The sequence below is a fragment of the Oreochromis niloticus genome, linkage group LG11 (assembly GCF_001858045.2).
Source record: "Oreochromis niloticus isolate F11D_XX linkage group LG11, O_niloticus_UMD_NMBU, whole genome shotgun sequence".
Taxonomy (NCBI): domain Eukaryota; kingdom Metazoa; phylum Chordata; class Actinopteri; order Cichliformes; family Cichlidae; genus Oreochromis; species Oreochromis niloticus.
In genome coordinates, this window is record NC_031976.2 from 24,292,814 (window position 1) to 24,318,863 (window position 26,050).

The window sequence follows — 26,050 nt, forward strand, 5'->3', positions numbered from 1 at the left end:
TACAAACTGTTCATCCACACAGTGGTCAGTAACTAGTCCGTAAAAATTGTACAAATATCCGTGAAGGCTGTAAGTTTGTCTGCTCTGGGTGTTCGGTTGTCAAACCTTGTGTTGTTCAGGATACTTGTGAATCTTGTTCTAGGTCTGTTAGCCATGATTCACTTCAACACATTCGAATGTACTGAGAAGAAGTAGAAATTTACCTTAAAATCAAAGCCTATAATGTTAAGAATTCATGGCAAATTTGTGGTTTTATGATTAAAAATATCACAGCAGCTCATGTAATCCTGGATCACAAATGACCCCACCCATATCACAACTAAATGTATTTTTTTCTCTCTTTAAAAAAACTCAACATTGTAGTTCAAGCAGCACTGAACACAATAACATGTGTACTCTCTTAGTTTTTTGGTTATTAACTTTTAAATTATGATTATACCTTTTTGTTTCTAGCATAGCTTTCCCTTCCTTCTACAACATGCTTATTTCCTGTTATATCTAACTTGAAGGCATTTAAAATAGCTTGTGGCTGAAGGTGGCTTTACAGATAAATTTGCCTTCATCCATCTGTTAGAACATAATCAAGAAAAGTATCCAAATCAGATATATTATAATTTGTTGTAAACATTCAGTGGAAACCCTAAAGTTGATTACAACATGCACTGAATAACATGACCTTAATACAATAACCTGTCATGTAGTGTCGTTACTTACCTGAGATTTGAAGGATGCAACCTGTTTCAATTCTAATATTTTATGCATTAGGTCATAATACAAATAATCTGATCCTTAGAAAAGTGTCCTTTTTGAAAAGCGAGACGAAACACCTCATACCAACCACGAGCTAAAGTATTCTGAAGTCAAATGTGAGGCCATCTGTTCGACAACTAAGGCTTGGGCCAAATTGGGTCATGCAACCAGATAACGATCCTAAACACAGCAGCAAATCTACAGCAGAACAGCTGAAAAAGAAAACAGTCAAAGTCCAGGCCTCAACCTGCAGGATCTTAATAGAGCAGTGAATAAGCAAATATCCACAAACCTCAATGAACTGAAGCAACGCTGTAAAAAAAGACTCTGCCAAAGTGTCTTCACAATGATGTGAGAGACTAATAAAGTCACACAGAACCTGGTGAATCATGGAGCGTACTTAATTTTTCACACTCTGCTTCTTCATTTTGTGTGAGTTTTTACTGAATTAAAGACATCACAGGGTATTATATCACATGTTGTTGATCAGGTTGGGTTGTGTTTACCTTATTTTAAGACGTCGCAGGGACTAGATGTATTTTTATTATGTTTTTATTATGTCCTAACATGAAAACCTACATGGAAAATGCAGCATTTCATGCCAGCCCATCCTGTCGCTGAGTGTAGTGATGAACAGATTAAAATGATCACCTGTAATTCTGTTGCTACTGCATTTTCCAGAAAATGTGTGGTTGTAAGTTGCTGGTATGCAGGTCTTTCACTTATATCTTGGTATCAATGAAAATGTCATAGCGGTTTATATCAATGCCATTTAAAATCAGTTTGCACCTGATTTGAAGTCAGTGTGGATAATGAGAAGTCCTCAATGTGCTCAGGGGGAAAAGGGTTCAGTGACATCTGTGCAAGCTCAATTTACCTTTAGCTACATGACTATTAACCTGTAGCCACTCGAGCACACCCACGGCTGCAGCTAAGGTCTAACCGAGGGAGATGTTAAGAATGCAGAACAAGATGATGCAGGTGAGTAATCAATGCAGCGTGACAAGACCGCCCTGTTCTCTGGGGAGGTGCAGTCTCTGAACCGTAACCATCAGTGAAAAGTTGTCATCATGGTGACACGATGCGTCAAGTTTGAGTAATGTTATTCTGTCTTTGCGGGCCTGTGTCTGTGTGTGGCCCTGACCCCTCTGGTTGACATCCCGCCAGCTCTTTAATACCATTTGGAATCAAGTTTAGCGCTCAGGTGTAACAGTGTAATTTTGAGAAATAAACAGAGCGGACTAAACTTGAACTGACTTTTACATTTTATATAAGGAATTTGCAATGTATTACAGTTTATATAGCACAGAAGAACACTTCTATTAAATTTAATTCCACCCTTTTTTTTAAAGGGCACTTTTCAGTCCAGTTCAAAACTATTTTTATTTATATACTGCAAATTTACAACAACAGGGAAAAGAGGGTAAAGAGAAACAAGACAAAAATTGACTTTTTGAGTCTGAGCAATAAACTTGGGATATTCCAATATCAATAACAACAGAAAAAATGCAATAAGCCATGAGTCAAATCTATTCTTTCTTTTTCTAGTTGTGTGTTTTTGGCTTGTTGCTGTACTATGGAATAAATTTTGGGCCACCATGATGGTGTTACCCAATGAAAAAACAAATCTAAACATTTAAAAAAAACAAAAACAAAACCCCTTTGCAGTGTTGTATGTGTAAACAAATACTGTTTGTCTATACACACATTTGCTATATTACCAGTACTGCATGTACTAAACTTTTTTTGATTAACTGTGACAGAAAGACTTCAAATATAGTAGTAGGAGGAGGAGTATTCACTTTAAAGACTGTTTAAACTTCCTAAGAAAGCCAGGACTTTATCAGTTGTTCTAAATTCGTTTGTAAAGTGCGAACAAACTCGGGTATTAAAATAGTGATAAATTGGTGCTTTGTGGTTAAACTTACAGACATATTTGTGTGTAGCTCTGTTAGTAATTGAGAGTTAATGATTGACCCCTTCACGAGTCTTGATGCTGCTGGCGCGCTTTTGGACTACAAACTCTCCGTGCTATGTGTGCTCGAACGCTATTGGCGCATTAAGTGACCGATCGAGCCAATCAGCGCGAACCTTCTAACATACGGGAAAAACTGAAGTTGTCCTATTTCCTCGACAAGCAATGTCCGAGTTAGGTGAGTGTTATTGAATATATTTGGCTTATTTTTACACAAATGCTGCTCTTGTGGTCTCATATCGCAAACTGATATTTATGTATGGAGGATTTCAACGGGGGGAGACAGCTAATATTAACTTTTAGTCTGTCGCCGCCATTATACCACCGAAGAAGCATATCCCGCCCTTCTTCTTCGGTCTTTTCTTCTTCTTCTCCTTGATATCAGAAAGTAAGCACCAGTGGTCCAAGTGGTAAAAGGGTTTAGTCGCTAGCAAATGCGTCGTTGACGCCCGCTACCAAGGAGTAAAACGCAGGGTGTTTTATTAGCTTCCGAGCTAGCAGGATAGCTGGCTGCCACGCCGCGGACATGTTAGCAGCTTTAGGAAGATGGCCATCGCTGCATGTTAGCAGCAATCTGGTGGTCCGAGATAAAGCTCTTGGGCTGCTAACGGCTAACGGTTAGCCTTCGTTAGCTAGCTGATTAGCTTTTCTCCCAGCTGTTTCATATCAGACCCCCGACAACGAAGCAAACGGGAGGACTATTTTTGCTGATGAATGCATGAAACATGAGTGACTTTTATTTTTTTAGATCACCCCTCATCCGAGTGACATTGCCTCTGCAGTAAACTAACGGCTAGCATTAGAAATAACACAACCGTGATGCAATATTAGCACACCGTAGGGAGGGAAATGATGATAGGTGCTTGCAGGTAAATTGGCAAATGTATATCACATTTCTCTTGATCCCTTATTGCTTGACTGAGGAGTAGTCAGTAAGACGCTGTAGTTTCTGCAGGTAGGTAGGAAGGAAAGACCCAAACAGACACAGTGGGGCGTTTTTGGTATGCCATGATATCAACAAATGGCATAAAACGAGATTTATCCATCCATTTATATGACACTTAGAAATTCATGGAAAGTCAAAATCAGTACCCTACAGTGTTGTTGAAGATTATTGCTTGACTTTTTTAAAACTTGTGTAAAATTTTCATTTTTATGTTGTAAGTCAAGGCCAGTTAAGTTACTATGTATGGTTTCTCACTGTTTGGGGTAAAACACTTCTTTAAAAGTGTATATATAAAAAAAAATTGGAAAAACTTAAAGAACTGTTTACTTAGGGTTTGTTTTTGTTTTTTTGAGTGACACTGGCATTTTGGCATTATTTTTTTTACACATATAACACTAAGTGCAATCCTGTCCAACTGCTTCATGGTACTGTAAGGTGGCAATAATCTTTAGTAAGATGCTGAACTTTATACTTCAAAGACTTAAGTTCATTTTGGGAACATGTGTACACACTGAAATACAGACTGTATTACTCTGTGGAATGTTACTTGATCAGCTTTCTTCCATAAAAGACCAGATTGAATTTCTGTGAAAGAAAGTAGTACATCTGAGTGAAAATTGAGGCCACTTTGAAGGAAAAAGAAATCGTCAAGTGTAGATGTACTGAAAACAAAAAATACTCATGTATAACAAAGAGTAGAAAAAATAGAAAGATAAATACTGGTGGTACCACTTATTTTTTTATACAGAATTCAATGAAAACAAATATTATTATTATTATTATTATTATTATTACCAATAATACTAATAATAAATAAGTCAGTTTTAGCAGTAGTAATACTCAAAACAAAAAATAAACAAATATATGCAATTTAAGTATGATTTAAAAACTGCTATAAGTAGGGCTGTTCGATATGACCATACATATCGGATGACAATATGAAAACATCTATCGTTTCATGTTATATCGTTTGTTTCGTGGTGTCGTAAAAAAGACTGTTTGCGGCAATAATTTTTTCATCGTTTTGATGATCACTGTAGTGGCTATATCAATTTCTTAAAGTTCTGTCTTGCGCTTATATTTACAATAACCACACTACGGACGGACAAGTGACTTTTTTACGCGTACTTTCGTTAGTAACAACGACAGTAAGACCATCGTGTGGCTCCGCCGTCCACTTGTTTATTTTCCACATAAACCTTTCACAATAAAGCTGAAGATCCTGTTGAGGTTTTTCAAAATAAACTGAAATGATGACAAAATAAATTTCTCAAACATCAAATTTCAGAATGTTCATCGAACAAACTACCTCAAATAAAAACATGAAGTAACTATAAATGGCGCTTAGAGTCACCACGTGGATGCAGGCACAGAGAATACCAGCATGGCCAGTGAAGATGAGGCAGAACCAGGTAGCTCCCAACAGAAGGATCAATCAAAACGAATTGAGAACCTTATTCCTAAACGAGGGGCTACCTCTGTAGCATAGACATGGTTTGGTTATGAAAAGTCTTACCAGAAAACTACTATACAAATTATGCCGCAAACCGGTCCCCACCACAGACTCAAACACGACAAACCTCTTCAACCACCTACACAAGAAGAGTATGGAGAGAGTTTATGGATTAGAAGCAAAAAAGAGCCGTCAGGTGCTCAAAATAATCCTTAGACTCAAATGTTAGAACAGGCTTTTCCCCGCAGCACGCCATGTAATAAGTACAAAGAAAATGGCGGCTGTTACAACTTATGCCTAAAAATGTATAGCTTCATACATCAGTCAAAACACTCGACTCCATGTACACGACTCCCAGCTGAGAACACTTCACACAACAAGTTCAGTTGCTCGAGACTCATAGAATTTACAGAAAATGTCACATTTTTGCGATATATATAGTCCCGATATAAATTTTTTATATCGGGAGGTTTTGGTCATATGGCACAGCTATAAGATCCTAAAACAAACAAAACATTTTACCATTTATAGCTTAAAAATGTCTGCAGTGGGTTAAATTTCTCACTGTATTACTGGATAGTGTGATATAAACTTTTGTAAGGTCCATTGACCTCCATCTACTTTTATATCAGCGTATTCTTTAGAAATAAAGTGTTTCACTAGACACAACTAGTGTAAGTCTACAAATGGACTTCCCACCATTTTTATGCCATACATTTCACAAATTTCTAAAATGCTACACAAAAATTACACACCTGTCTTAACATTTAGAACAACTGTTGAACTAGATAATGTATACTGGGATTCATCAAAATACAGCACTTGGTTTGGAAGTTATGACCACAGGTGAGGAAGCAGGTAGGGGCCAAAAAACATGATTTCCAGAAGAACACTGAAGTTTGAACTGCTCTGGGGCACTGCTGATTGCTCTCATGCAATGATACCGCTATCTGTCACGTATCCTTATCTTTATTGATTGGCTGGGAGAAATCCATGTGGGTATACAACCTCACAGTGAGGCATAGAGAGGCCAATTCAGATATCCATTAAAGATACCAGTTGGATTTTGGAATACCTGTGAAAGCTCATTACGCTGTTAAATAAAACTATTGTTGCTCAAAAACCTAAAATTTCACATGGCTTATTTCACATACACCACTACACCACAGTATTTACAATACTAAATATTGTGTGCCAATAGTGTGTTTTGTTTCTCTGTATGTTTTTTAATGTCTAATGTCTTTATTTAGACCAGTAAATTGGCTGTAATCAACAGGATTTAGGAAAGAAGTTGTATGTAATATAAAGAAATGGCTTGTTTTGCAAGTATCTTTATGACTTTGCATTATTGTACCTACTTGTGTTCTACACTGTAATCAATCTGGTCCTTTATGACCACTTAAAATATCTTTATAAAAATGTTATATTTGTTGGAATTTCTGCTGCCCTCTTGACCAGATCTCTTGTGAAAAAGACATTTTAATGTCACTGAGACTATAAACTAAGCCACTATTGTTAAAGTCACTTAGAGAAAAAGTGATTGCAGCTTACATCGCAGGACAGGAATTTTCTTTCTGGCTCAAACTTGACTTGGTATCATTCATGAGAGATATGTGGATTTGTTTGACAGGTTATAGGGCAGCAAGTTATTTACAACCATATATAAATACCAACAGTGGGTTTTTGGCACAACACTGGGTGTACCATTTACTTTGTGTGTGTGTGTATGTGTCAGTGTCCCCACCCCTCAGGAACATTTAATAAAAACTAGGGGTCCACTCGGTGTATGATAGAAGAAAAAATATAGTAAAGGGGTTTTTTTTATTGTTCATTTTGAGAATAAAGTGGAAATGTCAAGAGTAAAGTCAACTCCCTTAGTCCCTGGGCATTTTTCAATATGCCTTCTTGCGGACTTGTGAAATGTCATCAGCCTTGTCTTATGATGCAACATACCCCCTTTGCACTGCATGAAGGGCTAACACACCCCCCCCCCCCCCCCCCCCCCCCCCATCTGGCTAGACACAATTTTCTGCATCACATTTTTAATACTTAACCCCACACTGTATTTATGTTCTAAGAGAAATAATTTAGTTGTTCTCTAAGGTATGGTATAGCAGGTATTAATAACTCATCTACACAAGGCATTTTATAGAGATTTCACCTGCCATGAACATAAATTTGACATCAGTGTGACTTGAAATTGGCCGCTTTATTATCAGCATTTTCTCAAAGTAGTAGTTAAACAAATTCAAAGTAAGCAAATGGAAAAAAAACAAAAAAAAAAACAAGGTCAGATTTCCCAGTGTTTCACAGTAAGTGCATAACTCCTAAGAGTTTAGGAGTTCTCCTAAGGAGAACTCCTAAGAGTGATTAGTGCGCTTACAGTAAGAAATGTCATAGATGGTCGTATTCATTGTGGTGCTTCCTCCTCGATGTCCACTGCAGGAAAGCAGCTATGGTTTAACACACAGCTCCCTGATGTGCTGATGCAGAATTATAGTCTTTTCACAGTAAATTTGGAAACAGTCCTCACACACAGCTTTTGTCCACATCGCATTTTCCATTATCCAGCGATTGAAAAGAAATTTCTTTTCAGTGTCCGACCGCAATCCTCTGACAAGGTCTACAGGCTGCTTGTCATAAATTAGAAAAATTTAGTGATGTGTTTAAAGCCAGAGTTAACTGTGTTAATAACCACAGGTTTATTTTTAAAATGAAAGAATCAAGTTTAGTTGAGTGCATCCTATCAGAAACGTTGCGGAGAAGCCGCACTGAAGATGTCTACAGAGGGTTCTTTGCTAAAGCAGTCTCAGTTTCTTTAAAGAGTACTCTGGTTTGTGTTTTCCAAGGTTATTTCTCACTCAGAACCAACTTTCACATCCAGTGTATTGTATGTAGCTGCATTTTCATTAAATGTAGTAAAGAGTGCCAACGCTTTTGAACAGTCGGCCCTGCAGGCAGTTATCAGAGATCACTAACTGTAAATGGATAGTAACTTCATGTATTTGCTTGACACGCCTGGCTTCATTATGATTACCTTTAGGATGAATTACCATTGCATAATTATCAGCACCCTGACCCATATCAATACTTTGGCACTGGTGAATCTGGTACCAGTACCAATTTATTACTGCTCTTAAGTACCTATGCTTATTCATGAGATGTCTCATCAAAACAAAATCTAATTATATCACCTGTATTAACCTTTATATTTCCTCGTTGTCTGCCAATTAAAATGATAAACCAGAAAGTGTGTTGTTGAATTGATGTGTTTCAGAGATAAACACGTGTGCCTCTTACTGGGTTTCTTTCATTTTGAAAGGTTTCTTTTTTTTTTTCAAAGAGGAGCATTGCTTGTGGAGTGTGAGGTCTAAATGCTATCTTGTGAGTAGGAAGGCTTACAGACATAGTGTTTTGGTTATTACATTCGACAGCAGTGTGAGCTAGACTGCACCACCAGTGGGTCCAATTACAGAACATATCTAATTGATGTTGGAGCTGAACACAAGCTCAGGCCGTGAAATGGCACAGAGACAGAGAGAAAGAGTTGGCAAGGTCTCCACCTGAGCAGCAACCTGCATGGTCAAAATAACAATTAGCTCGGCTCAGTGCATGGTGAGTCATCTTGGCAATCCCACAGTTTGCATACTGGCAATTGTGTCCAAGCTGCTGTTGATTATATATGCAGACACTTCTTTTCATCAGAAGAGGGCAATGTTCACAACCAAACTCCAAATGTAAAGCACTTACAGATCTGTATAAGATTCACGTAGTGATGTTACTTATTCAAAGCATGGATTCGTTTTGAGAACTGTTGCACTTTATCTACATCAGCTTTGCATTGCTGCACTTCTCATGAAATGTTTTTAATTTCTAATCCCCCTACAGCCATGGAGAATTCGTCCGTCTACATGTGCTTCCCCTGCTACCAGGAGTTTAACACCCTGGAAGAGGTCCTCAAGCACCAGTTGACATGCACTGCTGGCGATGAACAGCCCGACACATCTGGAACCAACGCCGTCACCGTCCCGGTGCTGCAGACACAGGTGAGCGCTGACACAGTCGTCGCTATGCCGTTTTTGTCATGTGACTGTGATTTTTTTAAAATCTTAAATTATGACATTGTGGCCTGAAATAACCATCTGTGTGATCACATAAAAGCCTCTGAATCATATCTGGAGAGTGACTTTGAAGTGGCACGTTTAACTTTAGTCATAAATTCACAATGCTCTGCTACTTATCAAAGTAATAGTGACCTTGGTCCGAGCACTTAAGATGGTGTTGTTTGTGATTATTTACTGACATATTTCAAGGTGCTGCTGCGTATTAGTCTCTGATTTATGTGAACCCTGACATCATACTTTTAATCACAAAGTAACCAGTAAGTCTTTTTGGTTTAGTGACAGAAAATTAGCTGTATATAAGCCAACAATGATTTGCATTTGTGTTGTCACTTTTTCTTGTTTGCCCATAAAGGACATTAAAATGTAGAGAATCTCAGTTCACGATGGTTTTCTATTACATAATTACTTTGGAGAAGAGAAAATTCTCCCCATTTTGGCTCTGGTTGTATTTTGACTGAATTAGGACTTGATTTAGCCCCCTAACCTTTACTGTTATGTACTCATAATAGTTGTGTGTTAAGGTAAGAAGATTATTAAACAGTTCAACTGCTTCCTGTCCAGTAATGAGAAAAGAACACATTTGCATGCTGTTCGTCTGAGTAATGAGTCACTACTCAGGGAGACGTGTGTGGCTGTGTGCTAAAAGTAGATTAAGAATAGACTGTAAAACTATTAAATCAGGCTTTATATGTCAGAATGAACAACAAAACATGCTTTATAGTTTGAATAAGCTCTCATAGTCTGTACTTATCAGGCTTGTGGGCTAAGCCCTGTTCTCAAAGTGTTGGTGTATACAAGATTTTCTTTCTTTTTTTCTTGTTTTTAAAGACATATATTAGGTTATGTGATGCAGTAGCTGCAGGATTAAAAGAAAAATGCCAGAATTGGTTTATTTTTGAGATTTAATTGGATAAACCAGAGCAGAGGAAAGTGGAAGAAGAGGAGGACATGTGCTGAAAGTGGCAGACCAGATTGAGATCCATGATGGTACATTTACGTGTTATCCAATGAGGCTGGCTGAATCACCAGAGTGGTCCTCATGCTGCAGTAATAATGAACAGACTGTTTTCTTTTTGACCACCGTACCCTTTCGCTTCTGTGGGTGAGCTTTACCATCTATGCCACTTTTTTTTTCCCCCTTAGTGTTTTCCTTCTGTATTGTGTTTCCTCTTGTATGTTAATACTGCTGTTGTTTTTATTCTTTGACTTGGCTTTTAGAGGGGTGCAGATATTTACATAATGCACTGTATTCACTATTTCTTATGGTTTGCTTTCAGGTTGGTAAATACTCTTTGGGAAAGCATTAGTCTTCTGAAAATGTGGTCTGAATTGCAGGGTTTGAAAGTTGCATAATGAAAAGAGTTATTCCATTTAACTTTGACAGGTTGAGCTGAGACTTGTGAAGTAGCTGCCACTTTTTTATTTTTTATTTTCTTTTATTTGCCATTCCCGTGACAGCTTCAGAAAGCCCGCAGGGTTAAAAGCAGTCACTGCCCCTCGTTTAGCAGTAGGGCACGGCTGTCAAAGCTTGTGCCTGGACTTCCATCCTTACAGTCTTCACCACACGTCCATAGAGCATGGCGGCGTTCATGACAGACAGATTGCATCCTGAGTCGCCAGCGGGAAGAAGAGCATGAGAAATGCATCAGTCAGAGCAAAAAAACCCCCAATAAATTAAAAAAAAAATCCCCATAACTCTAAGAAACATATTGCTCACATTTAACATCAGATGATATTTAGCGTTTTATTGCTTTTGTTTATGACACATTCAATTAATATTTGTTCTGTAGTAGGAAAAAAATACAACTTGTACAAACTGCTTGAGCTTTACAGCACTGTGGATTTCTAGAGTAAATACAAGCAGGCGTTATTGTAAAGATGTTTGTTTAAGGAGCACAAACACAAAATGATGCTCTCATTTCAAATAAAAAGTCAGTGAAATTAGTTTTAAAACGCAAGTCAAAAGGCAGTTAATGGCAGGATGTGTATTTTGCTTTTTATTTATTATAAAAAAACGTATTATATCTTATATAATGTTTATGCACACTTTCAAAACTACATTCCTAACTTCTGTCAGGGTATGGATGCAGGGCTTCTGGGGTCCCCTGCACTGTCTAGCAGTGGATCCCGTGGTTTGCAGGATCCTCCAAAGGATTGAGATTTGGGGAGTTTGGAGGCTGGGTCAGTGCCTTAAACTTTGCTGGAGAGATGTTTCTGCTATCTGGGAGGTACAGGAATATTTCCTGGACTAAAACAACCCTCTTAAGGGACTACCCCCCACTAGGGTTTAAATAGCTGGCACTCTCCATGATTTGGTTTTGGAACGAAAGAAGCCATTGGATGAGAGGCGAAACGTCTTCAGGAAATTTTGAAAAAGCCCAGTCGCTTTCTTTTCCAGACCTGGAATGCGTTTAGGTACCTCATATGTGTCACAGAAGCATCCGTGTGAGGGCTATGAACAGTAATTCTTAATTTGATTATTGAAGTTTAATTAAAACCAGATGTTTGATTGTAAAAATGAATCATGTCAGTGCCTTATTTGTTTTCTGAGCCACACAGCATTTGAAGCTTGATTTCTACAACAAAAGTTGTTAAACCCAGCGTTGCTGTGTGGTTAGCGAAGCGCTATCCATCCATAATACTACATACTGTGTGAGTCAAAGTCACAACAGTGGGAATTTTGAATGAAAAATTAAGCGTTATTTTTGGCCACATTTGAAAGCACTGATCCACATGAATGCCAGAAGCCAAGGTTTCCCAGCAGGTCATTGATTTTAACGAGATGATCGATGTTACTCACTTTGCCTACCAGTGGGTTCAATGTTGTGGGTGATGGCTGCGTGGGTGTGTGTGTTGTGAAGCAGCTAGACCACATCTGAGGGTGGTCTTCAGTTCTCACACTCCAGAATACCACAACAAAGAAAATACAAATCATTACATGTGAGACATGTTGAACAGCTGTGATTGACAGCTCCAGATGCCTTTAACCCCGACCTTGATGCTCTGTTTTTATCATCCAAATGGGTGGAGGGCGCGAAGGTAAGACCCTGTGGAGTGACCCTTGCAACCCTGACAGGCCTTTTGATTGTTATCAGCCAGGCTGAGGCTTTATCTTGGTTGTCTGCAGCTCTCAGGGGAACCTTGGCTCTAAGCACACACTGCTTTAATTGACCTCAGTACCCCAACACTGAATTCTCATCTTTCATCCTTTAGAAAGAATAAAACCGGAAAAAAACCAAAGCGTGTTGACTTGTTATTGCAACAAGTCGTTTTATTTGTATAAACAAAGATTTTAAAAAGTGACTTTATTCTTTTTTCCTTTCTTGTCTTTGCAGCAACATATAATAAATATATCAAAGACAGATGCACTCCCACAGATTGAAGTTCAAGCAGAAGAGCCGTCTGTGCAGGCTGTTGAAAGTGCTCCCCCTGAGGATGAAGTCAGCACATCGTCAGATCAGCCCAGGATCCTCTACCAGTGTGGGGATTGTGATGAACTTTTCAAAAGCCTTGTACTTTGGCAGCAGCACCGTAAAGAAGGGGCATGTCAGCAGTCTGACATGTCTGAGAACAAGTCAAAACCAGATTCAGAAACTATGCCAGAGACCTCCTCAGTCCAGAGTGCAACCTTACCTTTATATTCAGTCGCTGAACCCTCTTTCTCACAGCATGAAACTAACAAAAATATCAATTCAGACGCAGTTGAAAAAGCTTTGCATGAGCTGGAGCAGCAGGAAGGTACAGAGACCACTTCATCTCAGAGCTCTGATCCTCCTATTTCTGAGGTAGTTTCAGTCTCAAATCCAGATGAGTCGTCACCTAAGAGAAGAGGGGCAAACAAAAAGCCAAAGCCTGAACCTGTGCTTTTGTGCGTGGACTGCGGCTCGTGCTTCGGCCTGGTGTCAGAGCTAGTGGCTCACCGCAAGACCCAGCACGGCTTTGAGGAAGCTCTGCACCGCTGCTCCGTGTGTGGGGAAAGCTTCCTAAATACCACTCTCTTCCTCTATCACCGAAAACAGCACCGACAGAAGGGCGAGGAAAAGGTGGTAGAGGTTACGGAAATGACTTCAGAGGTTTTTACTCAGAGCAATGGCGCAGATCAGCGGGACCACGGTGCACCTCCTGCCTCCGCCAGTGTTGACACCACTTTCACACAGCCCGAGCTGTTCGTCTGCACCCTTTGTCTTCAGAGCTTTAGCGACGAGGGAGGGCTGGTTGCACATCGTAAGCAGAAGCACAACCTTAATGAGCCGCTACACACGTGTGCCCACTGTGATTTGAGCTTCATGAACACCACCCAGTACCTGTATCATTGGCGGCAGCACCGCTTCATGCCAGTGACAGAGGTGGCTGATGGGGCGGAAGCTGGTGGTGAAACAGCCACCACCAAACCTCAGGATAGCCCACAGAGCACAAAGCGACTGCTTTCCTCACCTGGTTCGGCTGGTGAATCAGGTTCCCCCCTTCCTAAGAGAAGCAGGCCTTCCTTCAGAATCCTGAGTGCTAATGCACTCAAAGGTAAGTGAAATTCATTACTTTAAAACACAACTACAAGGCAGTAGTTGTTTTTTAACAAGAATTTTTGTTCTTTACTCAGGAAACAAGAGTTCAGATATTAAAGAAGAATTAGAGGCCAACACTGGTGCAGACTCGGACAACACCAATCACCCTCCACCTGCCAAGCTGCTACAGGACTGGGCTCGAACACCACTCCCGCACGTGTGCCCGTACTGTGGCAAAACCTTCACGAGACGCGTCTTCCTCCGCACGCACGTCTACAGCCACACCGGAGAAAAACTTTTCACCTGCAAGGTGCCAATCAAACATTCAATCAGGGTGTCTCTGTCTCGAGTCTCAGGAATGACTTACATTTTTGTTGTGCGGAAGACTTTGATGAGATGATGTAATGCTGTGAAGTGAAGGCTGACATCTCCAGCCTCATTATGTTTGACAGATTCCTTGGTGTCTTTGCATAATGATGTCTGTTTAAAGTACAAGTAGAATCTGAGCAAATGTAGATATGAAAATGTCCAGAAAAGTTTGGGCATCGCTGAGCAAGTTACAGATTTAAGTAAAAAGAAGACGACTTCTACAATATAAAACTGATGAGAAGACAGGGAAATAAGTGTGTGGGTTTGTGTGTGTATGTGGGTGGGTGGGGGGGTTGTTTGGACACAGTTATTGTTATTTTTTTTGGTAACTTTCTAAAACATTTCAAGAATTTTAATTTTCTTACCTCTTTTCATTTAAAAAAATGGGAATATGTGACTCGCTCAAAGGTTTCCATACTTCAAAACAGCTTCATTTGCTTTCAAATAGTGTTTAAAACTGTTGGCACTAATTCTGGTTATTGTTTTTGTGAAGGTCTGCACAAAGTCCTTCACCAACTCGCAGAGCCTGCTGCGCCACAGCATGAGCCACACGGGCAACAAGCCCTTCAGCTGTGATGTCTGTGGCAAAAACTTCTCCCAGGCAGCCACCCTGAAGAGACACCAACGCATTCACACATCGACACTACCTCGCCGCAAGCGTGGCCGCAAACCGGTACCAGCTCCACCATTTAATATTAATCAAAATCACTCTCTGATTGAGCATTTTATTTCAAAATCTTGTAAAATATCTTAATATTTAGAAATATTGTTAAGTGCACGGGAATATTATTGATATTCAAAGTGATTTTGACAGTAGGTGAAATGGTAGACGACGTATTCTATAATAAAAAGCTACATTTAAAACAGTCACTGTGTGAGTATCTTGCTGAGGAAACCCTTTTTATTGATATTGATTGTTGTGTCTGTCAATGCAGGTGTGCAGTTTGGACAACGAAGGAGCTGCTCATCTCTTCCCTTGTCCTAACTGTCCTTCACGCTTCAACACCGAGGATCAGCTCAACCATCACAAGTAATAACACTTTTTTTCCTGACGTTATTTTTACTTTCGACACCTTGTATTTTGCAGGTGTTGGTGGAAATAACTAGAACGTGTCAATATTCAATCAAATTCAAAATCTGTTTACCGCATAACTACATTAGAATTACATTTTCAAACAGAAGGCAGGACAGGATTTAGATAAACCTCCCTCCCTCTTGCCGGGAGCTGTAGCAGCTGAGCCGTGTCCGACCACTGAGCAAGACCTTTAAGCTGTGTAGCAAACACACTGAGATGTCTGTGTGCCCTTGAGCCACATATGATTGACAGACGCAGGCCCAGTAAATTAAGATGAGAACGATAACTGCACAGAACAGGAGAAAGAGCCTGGTCATGTCCTACCTGGCTGAACAAGGGGGATAGGATGTACACTACAGACTGTGTGTATATATATATATATATATATATATATATATAATAAAATTCATATAATATTGACTTAACATGATCTCGTGTGCTAAGTACTATATTCACTATTCCTTCTCATTAAACCCAAAGGTTTCACCAAAATGTAATAATTTTAAGTCTTTTAATTATCTTGATGTTACGTAAAACAGTGAAATGGTTACTGTTACATTATCTAGGAGGAAAAAATCGACATCATTGTAGGAGATTAATAAGTAATACCTCTGATTATTATTTTGGTGAACAGTAAAATGTGGAAAATGTGGAGAGGCAAAAAGGCTCATCTCATTGTCTTTGATGACATCCTCAAGTTCACTGGTTTCTATGAAAAACTCTTTAAAACCTGAATGATCTCATTTTGAAACAGTGTTAACTCAAGGTTCTTTACCACCTTTATCCTGAGCTTTAAACTGCAACGCACACTCTTTATGAGGACACACAATGCTAAGACCTTGAGTTAAGATTGTGGTTTTTTTAAAATTAATTATTTTTTTTTATATTCCCAAGTTCAGAAATAAACCTTTACACATAAAAAGATATTTGGTTTCCTTTTAGAGAAGATGAAGGTATCAAACTTCTCCTGAAGCTTCCAGCAAGAAAGCAAATAAGAGTATTTCCAAAGTGGTAGAGAGAAGGGTACGGACTTCTTAGATGTTTACGGAATCTGCAGCATGCAAATGTGTCTCATTTGCATGTAAAATGACTCAACATTGAGCTCATTTTCTGCTGATTGAAATATTGATGGATCAACAGGGTTTAAATTAGGTGTCAGTGTACATCTAATTTAAACCCTGATACTTTACATGTGACGTGACCCCTGCTCGTCAAAGAACATCCGTCTTGGAGGGGGTGGCCCTGACGGGGATTTTAATCCTTCTATCTGGCTCGAGGTCAGCTGTCCCTGAAATATTGAATTCTATTGTCATTTAACAGGGAACAGAAAGACTCTGGCCTTGGATGGTCCTTGCACATAACCTCTAGCATCCAATTTTACTTTGAATCAGTCATGTGGTGAAAAATATTTTCAGGAACATTACCTAAAGCAGTAACACTGTGGCGGTGTAATACAGATACTTGTATGTATGTAATATTTAACAAAGTTGTGGAAACTGAAACATCATCCCTGTTTGTTCTGATTACAAGAAGCTGCACGCACAGCAAAGAAGTGTTGTTTTTTTTCTCCTTGCTGTAAAAACAGGCCTGATGCAGGAGTAGGTGAATACATCCTAGCAGTTCTCTCCTCCCCTAAGGCTATACCCAGCGTAACGTTATGCAGAGGATAAATATAGTCTTTCATGTCTAACCCTGACTCCTCCCAGTTTACTGCTGTTCTTTTATCTCCGGCTGTTTGTACACTACGCCGGTACCCCTCATTTGACCTGATGTACAGCTAAGTACATACAAGGTGGCAGATTAAGACCAAAACATGACTTTAATTACACACTTTTATGTGTCTCTGAATTAGGACTGCTTAAGTATTTATATTGGGAGCTATAATTGTTTAATTTTATATATGTTTATGTCCTTGGCCTATGATTTAAATGTTTTTGGCTCTGTTTGAATGTAGCATTAAAAAAAAAACTGTCAATACTTCTGTGTTTGAACAGATTGTTGCACACCAGCCACCCCTTCCCTTGTGCCGAATGTGGAGAGGCCTTCAAACGTAGGAAAGACCTGGACCTGCACTCCCTCATACATCAGGGTAAGAGTTCAAGACTTGGACTTGTATTTTATATTTTTATAGTTGGCAAGCACTAGCCTGATTTTCTTTGATATTGATTTTGGTGTCCATTATTCTGACCTTATTCTTTGCCCGAGTTTTTGCACTGCGTCATGTGTTAATCTTACTTCCATCAAAGAGGAAGACAATAATTTTTTTTTTTTTTTTTTTTTTTTTAAATCAGCAAGCATTGATTCATTGAGAAATGAAGAAGCTAATGAAAAACAAAACTGCCATTCGTTTATTCATTACAACACGTTTCACCTGAAAACTTTCTGGACAACAAGATAGCTGTAATAAATCATGGATTTTTCTGAAGAGGAGAAGAAGTGAGTCTGTTTTCTTATTGTTTAGTTATTTACTAATAGCTAGCAAACTAATGCCAGAAGGGCTTCTCCTAGGTCTTAAGATAAATGCCTCCTTGAACAGAATAAATAGTAGTGATAGTCAAAGCTTTTGCTTTATATAATTACAATCAGCATCTTTTAGACACACCAGATATCGATGTTGGTAGTAATGCTAATGCACAGCTTTTATGTCCATTTGGCAAATGATATGTCTCTGTACACATTTTGAGCAATGTGTAAAAACAATAATCAAATGTCCATTTTGAAGATTTGGAACCCAAATTTAAAGATGCACAAGATGTTGAGTGGGGTCACACTTTACTGCTCAAGGCCCCTGAGGTCCACCACACGGGACACTTTGTATCATCGCCATACTTTGTGACCTCTATCCAGCTTTCACTTGCTGGCTCAGTCTTTAGCCTTTGTATAGCTTTTATCACGTTCAGCAGCTTTTTATGACCCTATAGCTCAAGCTCAACTTGCTCCAGGAATTTAATATGTATATATTTTATTTTTTTTAATAGGTGAAAACAGAATACTAGCATAGCAGATGTTAGGGAGAAGGTGCTATGTCCCATAGTTTACTAAGGACACAATAGTTGAAACTGACCCAGTGTTTCAAAGATTACTGTCCTGTCAAAACATGGATAATCGACTTGTCGGAAATCAGTCTGCAGAAGCCCTGAAAGGCTCTACTCCAGAGGAGAATATTATAGTCATTACTACGGTCAGAACACAGTTAACTGTGTAGTTGTCATTGCACCTTGTAGCTTGATAGCATTCATCTCGGAAACACCTGAAAATACTTTCCGAGGCCCTGCCAGTCATTCATACTCCCAACAGGGAGAAAATACTGAGAACCTGTGCTGTTCTGTGTAACCTAAGAGAAGATGTCATTCACAAAGAAGCAGAATGAGACGCTGAAATGTCCTCTACCAATGCATAGACTTGAAACTAACATTATATTAAAATAAAATCAATGAAATCCCTTTATTTGAGATCTGACAAAATATTTCCAATAAGTGGGTAGAGCCAGAGCCAAACCCGCTTGGCATCTTTAGTTAAAAGAAAGGGACACAGCACTGCCACCTTCTGGTAAGATTTAACTTATTGTATATCTTTATTCTTACTCTGACCATGAGTTAATGTTTGTCAATGTGTGTAAATAAATAGAATGAATAACTTGTTTCATGTGATTATTTTATAACAATTTGAGAAATGGGTCATTCTGAATAAGTAATTTCTTTTACAAGCCCCTAATATAGGAAAACAAAAGCCACCTCACACCATTTATTTACTATTACAAATGTTTTAAGTCTGGTTGGCATGTCTACCGTTTACACAGTTTTCTAGGTTTAGTTGTAACATAATTTAAACCCCTCTCGTTTCTGCCCACGGGGGGCTCATCAATAACACGTCAAAGTAAGTATTTAAAGTAGAAATATTTTTAAATTGATATGGCATAAAACGTACTCGTCATAGGGCATATCGATAAGAAACTGTTGAGCGTGACTTTGAAGCAAACATTTGTCAGTTTGGAACATGCCAAGCTGAACATGCTAGTTGCTCATAATGACTCGATGATAGTTGCACATAATGACGCGATGATATTCTGGACAGTTGCCTCTGTTCATCCTCTGACACATCATGCGTGTGTCGTCAGCGTCTTGACCAGCTGGTACCAGCAGACCACTACCATGGCAACATGGGCTGCATTTGAGATAATATATATGGGTGATATTTCTGCTACAGGTCAACGTTACACACTTTTGTTCGGTTCACTGCTCATTTGGACGAGACTGTTCCTTTGTCCTTTTTGGCGAGACTCACCTGCGCTAGAGTGCTTGTGGTCAGACTTCAGTTCACTATCATACTGACTGAAGGGGAAAGAAATGCTATGTCTATAAGAAGAAGACGAACAAAGTACAACACTTGGTTTTCCCAACATGCAGTTGGGCATGGTGAAGATCGAGAGGATGACTGTGGGTATGCTACTGCAAACAGGTCTTTGCATATTTCGTCAGAGGTCATTTGTCTTAAAGGTGTGATAGGTTGCTTTGGTCAGGATACTCAGGGGCATGATGTCCCTCTTGGTGTCACAGAGCCTCCTACACTACAGATATTACAAAGTGATTGAGGATATCTTTATGTGTGATTTTTGCATGTCACTGGTTGCTGATGGATGTGTTGACAACTACGTTAGCTGGCAACAATTTTTGGTCCTAAACTGGATAAATGCATACACTTCTGTCTGAACTGGAGATGAAAAAAGTGGCAGGGCACCATAAGGTGAACATAGTGTCCCCTATTCTTCCTTTATTTCCTCAGTCTGACTATTTATCATTGAAGGGGTTTTAAATTGTGGTGGAGATGCCGAGAACCCAGCCGTCTACATATCTTGTTATAATAGAAAAACTAGAGATGATTTTCTGATCCAGTGAATGATTGTAGAATAATGCAGATTCAGCCAAAAATGGCTCTAACCATTTCCTTGTTGTTAATTTACAAAAATATGCGTATGGTATATGCGTTCTTCAGTGTATTAGGTCAATGACTTTCTATTGATTAGCGTGCCATGTGGAGTGGAGGAGCAAGGTGGAGGCAAATGAATTGGGTCAACATGTTGACACTTTATCTTAATCAGGGGGTGTTGGCACACCAACCTCATTAGTTAAGCTTGAAGAGTCAGCGTGCAGCAGAGGTCAGAGGTACGGGGCTCCTCTGAGAAAAATGATTGGAGAGATTGATCTATTGATCCATCCAGGGTCATAGGCTGAGATTGCCCTTATTAAAGGTTTAATTAGACAGTTTCGATAAGGAGCAGAGTGAATCTCCCCCACTGGGACAGACTGTACAGATGGTTAGCAAATTGCAAGTTATTGGCATGACGTCCTATGGACTTAATGATGAACCATCAGTGTCAGCAGTTTCCCAACCAGATTTTTGAAAGCTACCCAGGGAGCGAGGAAGTTTGGTTTACTTTGGTTGTGATGAATCAATTAGATGATGAATGATCTAATTGACACAATGTTGCAGTTTTATAATGCTGTATAGCTCAAATAGGTAACGAGTTAATCAGGGAAATTAATAACTGATTAACCAATAAATAATAACTGCTTTTATATATTAAACAAGAAATTAAAAGTATGTTTGACTGTGTGACCAGTTGACTAGATCTGTAAATCTTGTTTCAGTCACTAGTCGGCAACAGCAATACTAGTTGGTTAAACATATTAATTTTTTATTATTTTCATCTTAGGTGTTATGCAGCTAGCTGGAGCTGCAGCTCTGGGAGATGGCAACACCCCACTGTGTGATGGGAAGTTGTAAATAAGCAACAAGTACAGTTCTGCTGTACCTTTTGCAGTTTTATGTTGGCTGTTTCAAAATGAAAAGCAATCTGGCATATGACAACTCAACCACATTCTGCAACCTGAATAAAAAAGGCTGGTGGCGGTGCTAATGTCAGCCACACTTGGGAAATTAATGTGACGTGACTCTGTGCAGCGAGTGTGAATATGTGCCACAAATTGGCACACATTTTGGCATCATTTAAAATACTATTTGGTTATCAAATAATGGGATTAAAGGTTTCAAATAGCTCTTGAATACATGCAGTATTTGTGCAGGCAGCGTTTGACCTCGTCCATTAGATTGCTCCCTTTTGACTGTTATCTGAGTGTGTTTTAATAGACTTGACTAGACAATTAATTTCATTTACATTTCTTCTCTCACTCAATCAGCTAGTGCATTAGTCGCTGGGAACATCCCTAATGAAAAGTTCTCAGAGCGCAAGATAAAGTAATCAAATTGCTTGTGTAACACTCCAAAAGCAAATAATTTTTAATATAGGGTGATTTAAATGTAAAAAATGTTGGAATGCACTCTGATAATTTTTAAAATTTCCATTTACAGGCATGATTGTGATACCTTACGTAGCTTTTCTACAAGTCTGATTACTGTACTGATATCAACCATTCCCCTGAAGTGTAAAGTTTCTATACTTGGCTGCCTTTAAAGTCTTTAGGATCATTTTTTATCTTGTAGCAGCATAACATTAAACAGTCAGTGACCCACTGACTTGATGAATGCACTAAAAGTTAATAAACTGTTCTTCAAAATGACATTGATAAAGTAACTCTGCTTAATGGTGATCGGTTACATCTGGCCAGTACTCAATATGTTTAATGATGTCAACCTGGTGATGCAAAGAGAAGAGCAGCAGCTCATCACGGCTGAGCTCAGTAAATGTTAGTCGCTTTTGTTGTCTTTGTGAATCATTATTAAAAGGGCTGCTGGTCATTTTTTAATAGGTGAGCTAAATGACAGGTTGTTTTTGGGCTCTTTACAACACAACTTTCATGTTTTGCATCTTTTGGCACCGATTTGTCGAGTTGAAATCATAAACGGTAAACAGAGGCCACATTATTTGTTGACTGCGACTGATTGTTTGGCCACTGTTGCCGATTCTGTATGTACCACCTGTCACTGCGAGATTGCTGGCCCAACATCAAGCAGTCAGCAAGCTCAAACCAGCCATCAGATTTCAGCACGGCCATTAGCGTGTAGTATGACGAGAAATTATGACCACCTGTCTAAAATCCGACACTGTTCCATTACAGACAAGCAGCCAGCGACATGCCCTCACTGCTCATCCCAGTTTATCAACCAATCAGTGCTGGAAATCCATCTGCAGCGTTGTCCTACTACCGAAGAGGAGAAGAATACCGGTCGTGGGAGGGGCCAGGGCCGAGGACGCTGCACTGGACAGGTTAGAAACATAAAAGAACACTGGAGTTGGATTGTGACATCGTACTTGCAAAAATTTAGATAATGACGACACCGTTTCTGTCATTTCATTCTGGTTTGTCTCCCTCTCGTCTCCTTTCCTTTCCTTTTCTTTATTCCTCCCTCAGATTGAGTGTGACCTTTGTGGACACCGTTGCATGACCCAAGAGGGCCTCGACCTTCATCGTTTATCCCACACAGGCCAGACACCTCTCAAATGCCCAGTGAGGCCATGCCGCCGCCGATTTATCTCCAACAGTGCCCTGGAGGAGCATGTGCTGGCGCATTTTCAAGGAACGCTCAGCAAGTCCAAAAACCGACCCCGCTTCCGTTGTCAGATTTGCCACAAGGAATTTGCCTATAATTCCACCTTCAACGTTCATATGAGGACACACACTGATGAGAGGCCCTTTGAGGTAAGAAGCACGATGGCGTGTACTTGTGTAAAGGTAGTTTCTTTCAGCCTTAAGAATCCTATTTCTCTCTCTTTATACAAGGTCTTGAAATCTTTTAAACACCTGTATTTCAAAATGAAACTGAGAGCTGCCTCATCCCCATCCACGGTCACAGCCGCTCATAGCTGCGGCCATCTCTCTGGTTCCGGACCATGGCCATTTGTGCAGAGTGTGTCCTGCGGGTGTTTTCTCCCTCTCTGTGTACCTGTGATTAATGGCAGGGCTGAGTTAGGGCCTGTCAGCTCCCCTCTGTGCCTGTTACTATTCTGGGATTCTCTCCCTCTCTCTCTGCTGCTCTGGTGACGAGGCAGGACATCAACTATAGACCCACCCAAGCCCATCTCAGCTGTAGAAATTGATTTAATATTTGTGGCTTCGCTTTGAACCACGATCTATCAGGCAGGCTAAGGACTGCGGTTCAAGGAGCACCGGTTCTCAAACACAGAGGCAGTTACGGGGATACATTTTAATTTATATCAAATATACCTTGTGTTCCTGGAGGAACATCTGTGTTTGCTCAGTTTATAAAGAGCAAACTTCACAGGGAAAGTAATTATATTAGAGTGTATTTCACAGAGATACTGAAACTGCAGATCTGTCAATAGGGATTGCAGTTTCAATCTGAGTGTCCCCAGTGGGAATCAAAGCAAAGCTCAATACTGTTACTCCTCTGTAGTGCTTCAGGTTTAATCATCTATCTACTTTTATTTCATTGTCTGCGCTCAGTTGGGAGCGAACAGAACAAATGTTGGTGTTGCAGGAATGATGCCGTTGAACTGTTGATTACTAAAATGATTATTTAGAAAAGTCGAGCTCTTAGAACACTGCTAATATTTTTTCTGTTGTGTAACTCATACTCTGTGTAATTTATTACACTCCCCTTACATGCAGAGCTGCAGGGTTTAGTCGAATCGATTATTTCAGCGACAGAATATTCATCATTAGCCTGTGACGAAGCTGAAAATGACAAATGTTCTCTGGCTCCTGCTTCTTATTTGCTGCTTTTTCAGCTTTTGTCAGGTAAAACACGATAGTTGAAGACATATTTCCTTCATTTCTTTTTTTATCTGGTGTCTGGATGTCTTATTGACCAAACAATTAATTGCTTGTGTGGGACTGATGATGATGATATCCTTTTATTGTTCTGTATTTGTCTTTCGCCCTCTGTCTTCCCTATCCCATTTTCTTTCTGCTCTTTCTGTGTCTCAGCCAGGAGTGCTGCATCTGCAGAAAAATGTAAAGAGAGGTTTTAGGAATTAATTGCAGTTGAGTTTGTGTGCTGCCAGAGTTGTGAACTTAACTTTCTCGCCTCTCTCTCACCTTTTCCCCGCTCTTCTCTGTTCTTCCACCAGTGCGCCACATGTGGTAAGCGCTTCCGCCAGCTGCCCCATCTGCAGGATCACGAGCGCATCCACAGCGGTGTGCGGCCTTTCTGCTGCTGGATTTGCGGCAAGAGCTTCAGCGTCGCCGCTCGTCTCACCGAGCACGCCCGCACCCACAGCGGCGAGAAGCCTTACCCATGCCCTCACTGTCCCGCTGCCTTTCGGTCTCGTTCCAACCTGGATAAACACATCCGACTGCACGGGGACCTGCCTCCGGAAACAGCGGAGCAGGTGGTTAATGCAGCTGAAGCTGCTCAAGTCCAGAAGGTGCTGGAGGGAGCCAAAGCACTGTCATCTTTAGCCACCGTGGAAGAGGTCGAATCTGGCTCTGTGCAGACCATTTACGTGCTGCAGGGAGCTGAAGGGACTACCGAGACCGTAATGATCCCATCTGATCAACTCAGCAGTTTAGAGGGAGCGTCGCAGGTTGTCATTCTGCCCTCCTCTGTCCTGGGAACTCAGGCCATCACTGTTCCCACCATCACCATGGACGGGAGTGAAATCACCATGGTGGAGACGAGCCAGTCACCACAGCATACCATTGAGTTCATTATGGAGGAGACTGTTTGAAGGTAGCTTAGAAAGTCGTGGACAACAAGGACATGAAAAACACTGAATGATTAATCGCTAATATAGACTGCTGGTGATCTAAATATGTTGACAGATGAAGCCAATACCCTGTATGCTTATTGTCTGGCAGATTTCTAAGAGAGTTTAAGCAAAACTCCCCACCTGTGTAATAAGTTTTCTTGAGCAGACAAGTGAATTTATGACATAGAGGAAACATTGAGCAGACCACACACTAAATTAGCTTTTCAGACTAATAGAACTGATTGTGTGCATTTACTGCCCCTGTTTATTAGGGGACGATGTGGTTGCCTATGAAGTGTTCTCTGCTTTCTTTATAATAAAACGCTTGAGCATTCACTCTTGTGAGCGTCGATCATTTTATTAGGTGGATGACAAGAGGGCATTGCCCCCGTCTCATCAGATGGGACAGACTTTATAGGTCCTGCTGTAAATTGGCACCTCAGCCAACATTAGGAAGTAGCTTGAGCTGAGAAACATAAAGACCCGCTCAGCAGCAGTCGCTGTCGAGATTTTCAAACCGCTGTTTCTTTCTGTCACACACAGACACACTGATGTTAGCAAATGGCACAGCGAAGCAGAGTAATGTGTGTAGATCAAGTCTAATGCTCCAATAATTTGTAGGACATTACGTTATTGATTTGTTTTGTGCTGTAATTAAATACAATAATAATAGGGATACGGCGAGATTTATGATGATTTAACTGAAGTACAGCATTATGCAGTGGCAAGTTGTGTAATGAAATTATCCAGCACTTGCTGTATAGTTATCAAAAATAATGATGCTATTTGTGTCTGAATTGGAAGAGGCATAATGTGATATAAGTTTTGCCAGCGCTGCAGTAGCCCATTATAGGCTTCTAAAGTGCAGTTTATGCCTGTCTCCCACCCAGTGATTGCTGACAGGGGGGTTTGAGACCACATGCACGCAGAGGCACTCAGTCTTAGTTTGTTTTCATGTCATGGAGGCAGAAATGCTGATGATTGTGCGGGTAACTGAAATGGGGAAATGGCAGCATTTCTGCAGAGTGAGACGCACATCAGGAAATAGAGGGCTCCTGAGGAGCAAAAAGAAGCCGGTGCCAAAACTTGAGGAGCTTTTCGCTGCTTTTTTTGAGACACTCAAAAGCCTGTGAGTCAATAAATACATGTTTTTTTTCCTTCTTCCTGGCAAATCATGAGAGCTGAT

The 26,050-nt window shown here is 40.0% G+C and overlaps 1 protein-coding gene across 2 annotated transcripts; it reads left to right on the plus strand.

The window, feature by feature from the left end:
* The first annotated feature begins 2,774 nt into the window (after positions 1 to 2,774).
* Positions 2,775 to 25,200, plus strand: znf574 (zinc finger protein 574). Of its 2 annotated transcripts, none has more exons than XM_003450668.4 (10): positions 2,775 to 2,903; positions 9,013 to 9,170; positions 12,584 to 13,766; positions 13,846 to 14,060; positions 14,613 to 14,792; positions 15,055 to 15,149; positions 17,189 to 17,283; positions 22,271 to 22,419; positions 22,565 to 22,852; positions 24,244 to 25,200. In XM_003450668.4, exons 1-10 carry the CDS (start codon positions 2,891 to 2,893, stop codon positions 24,841 to 24,843), a joined length of 2,976 nt encoding a protein of 991 aa, XP_003450716.2. In that variant the 5' UTR covers positions 2,775 to 2,890; the 3' UTR covers positions 24,844 to 25,200. The 2 variants fall into 2 exon arrangements, with proteins under 2 accessions (XP_003450716.2, XP_005455586.1); XM_005455529.4 differs by lacking the exon at positions 2,775 to 2,903 and adding an exon at positions 3,121 to 3,435.
* Positions 25,201 to 26,050: the final 850 nt, after the last annotated feature.

What these genes read in the sequence shown, in the direction of transcription:
- znf574 (XM_003450668.4), top strand. An exon ending in GAGTGCTAATGCACTCAAAG is followed by an intron (nt 13,767 to 13,845) that starts GTAAGTGAAATT and finishes TTCTTTACTCAG; the next exon opens with GAAACAAGAGTTCAGATATT. An exon ending in CTGATGAGAGGCCCTTTGAG is followed by an intron (nt 22,853 to 24,243) that starts GTAAGAAGCACG and finishes TTCTTCCACCAG; the next exon opens with TGCGCCACATGTGGTAAGCG.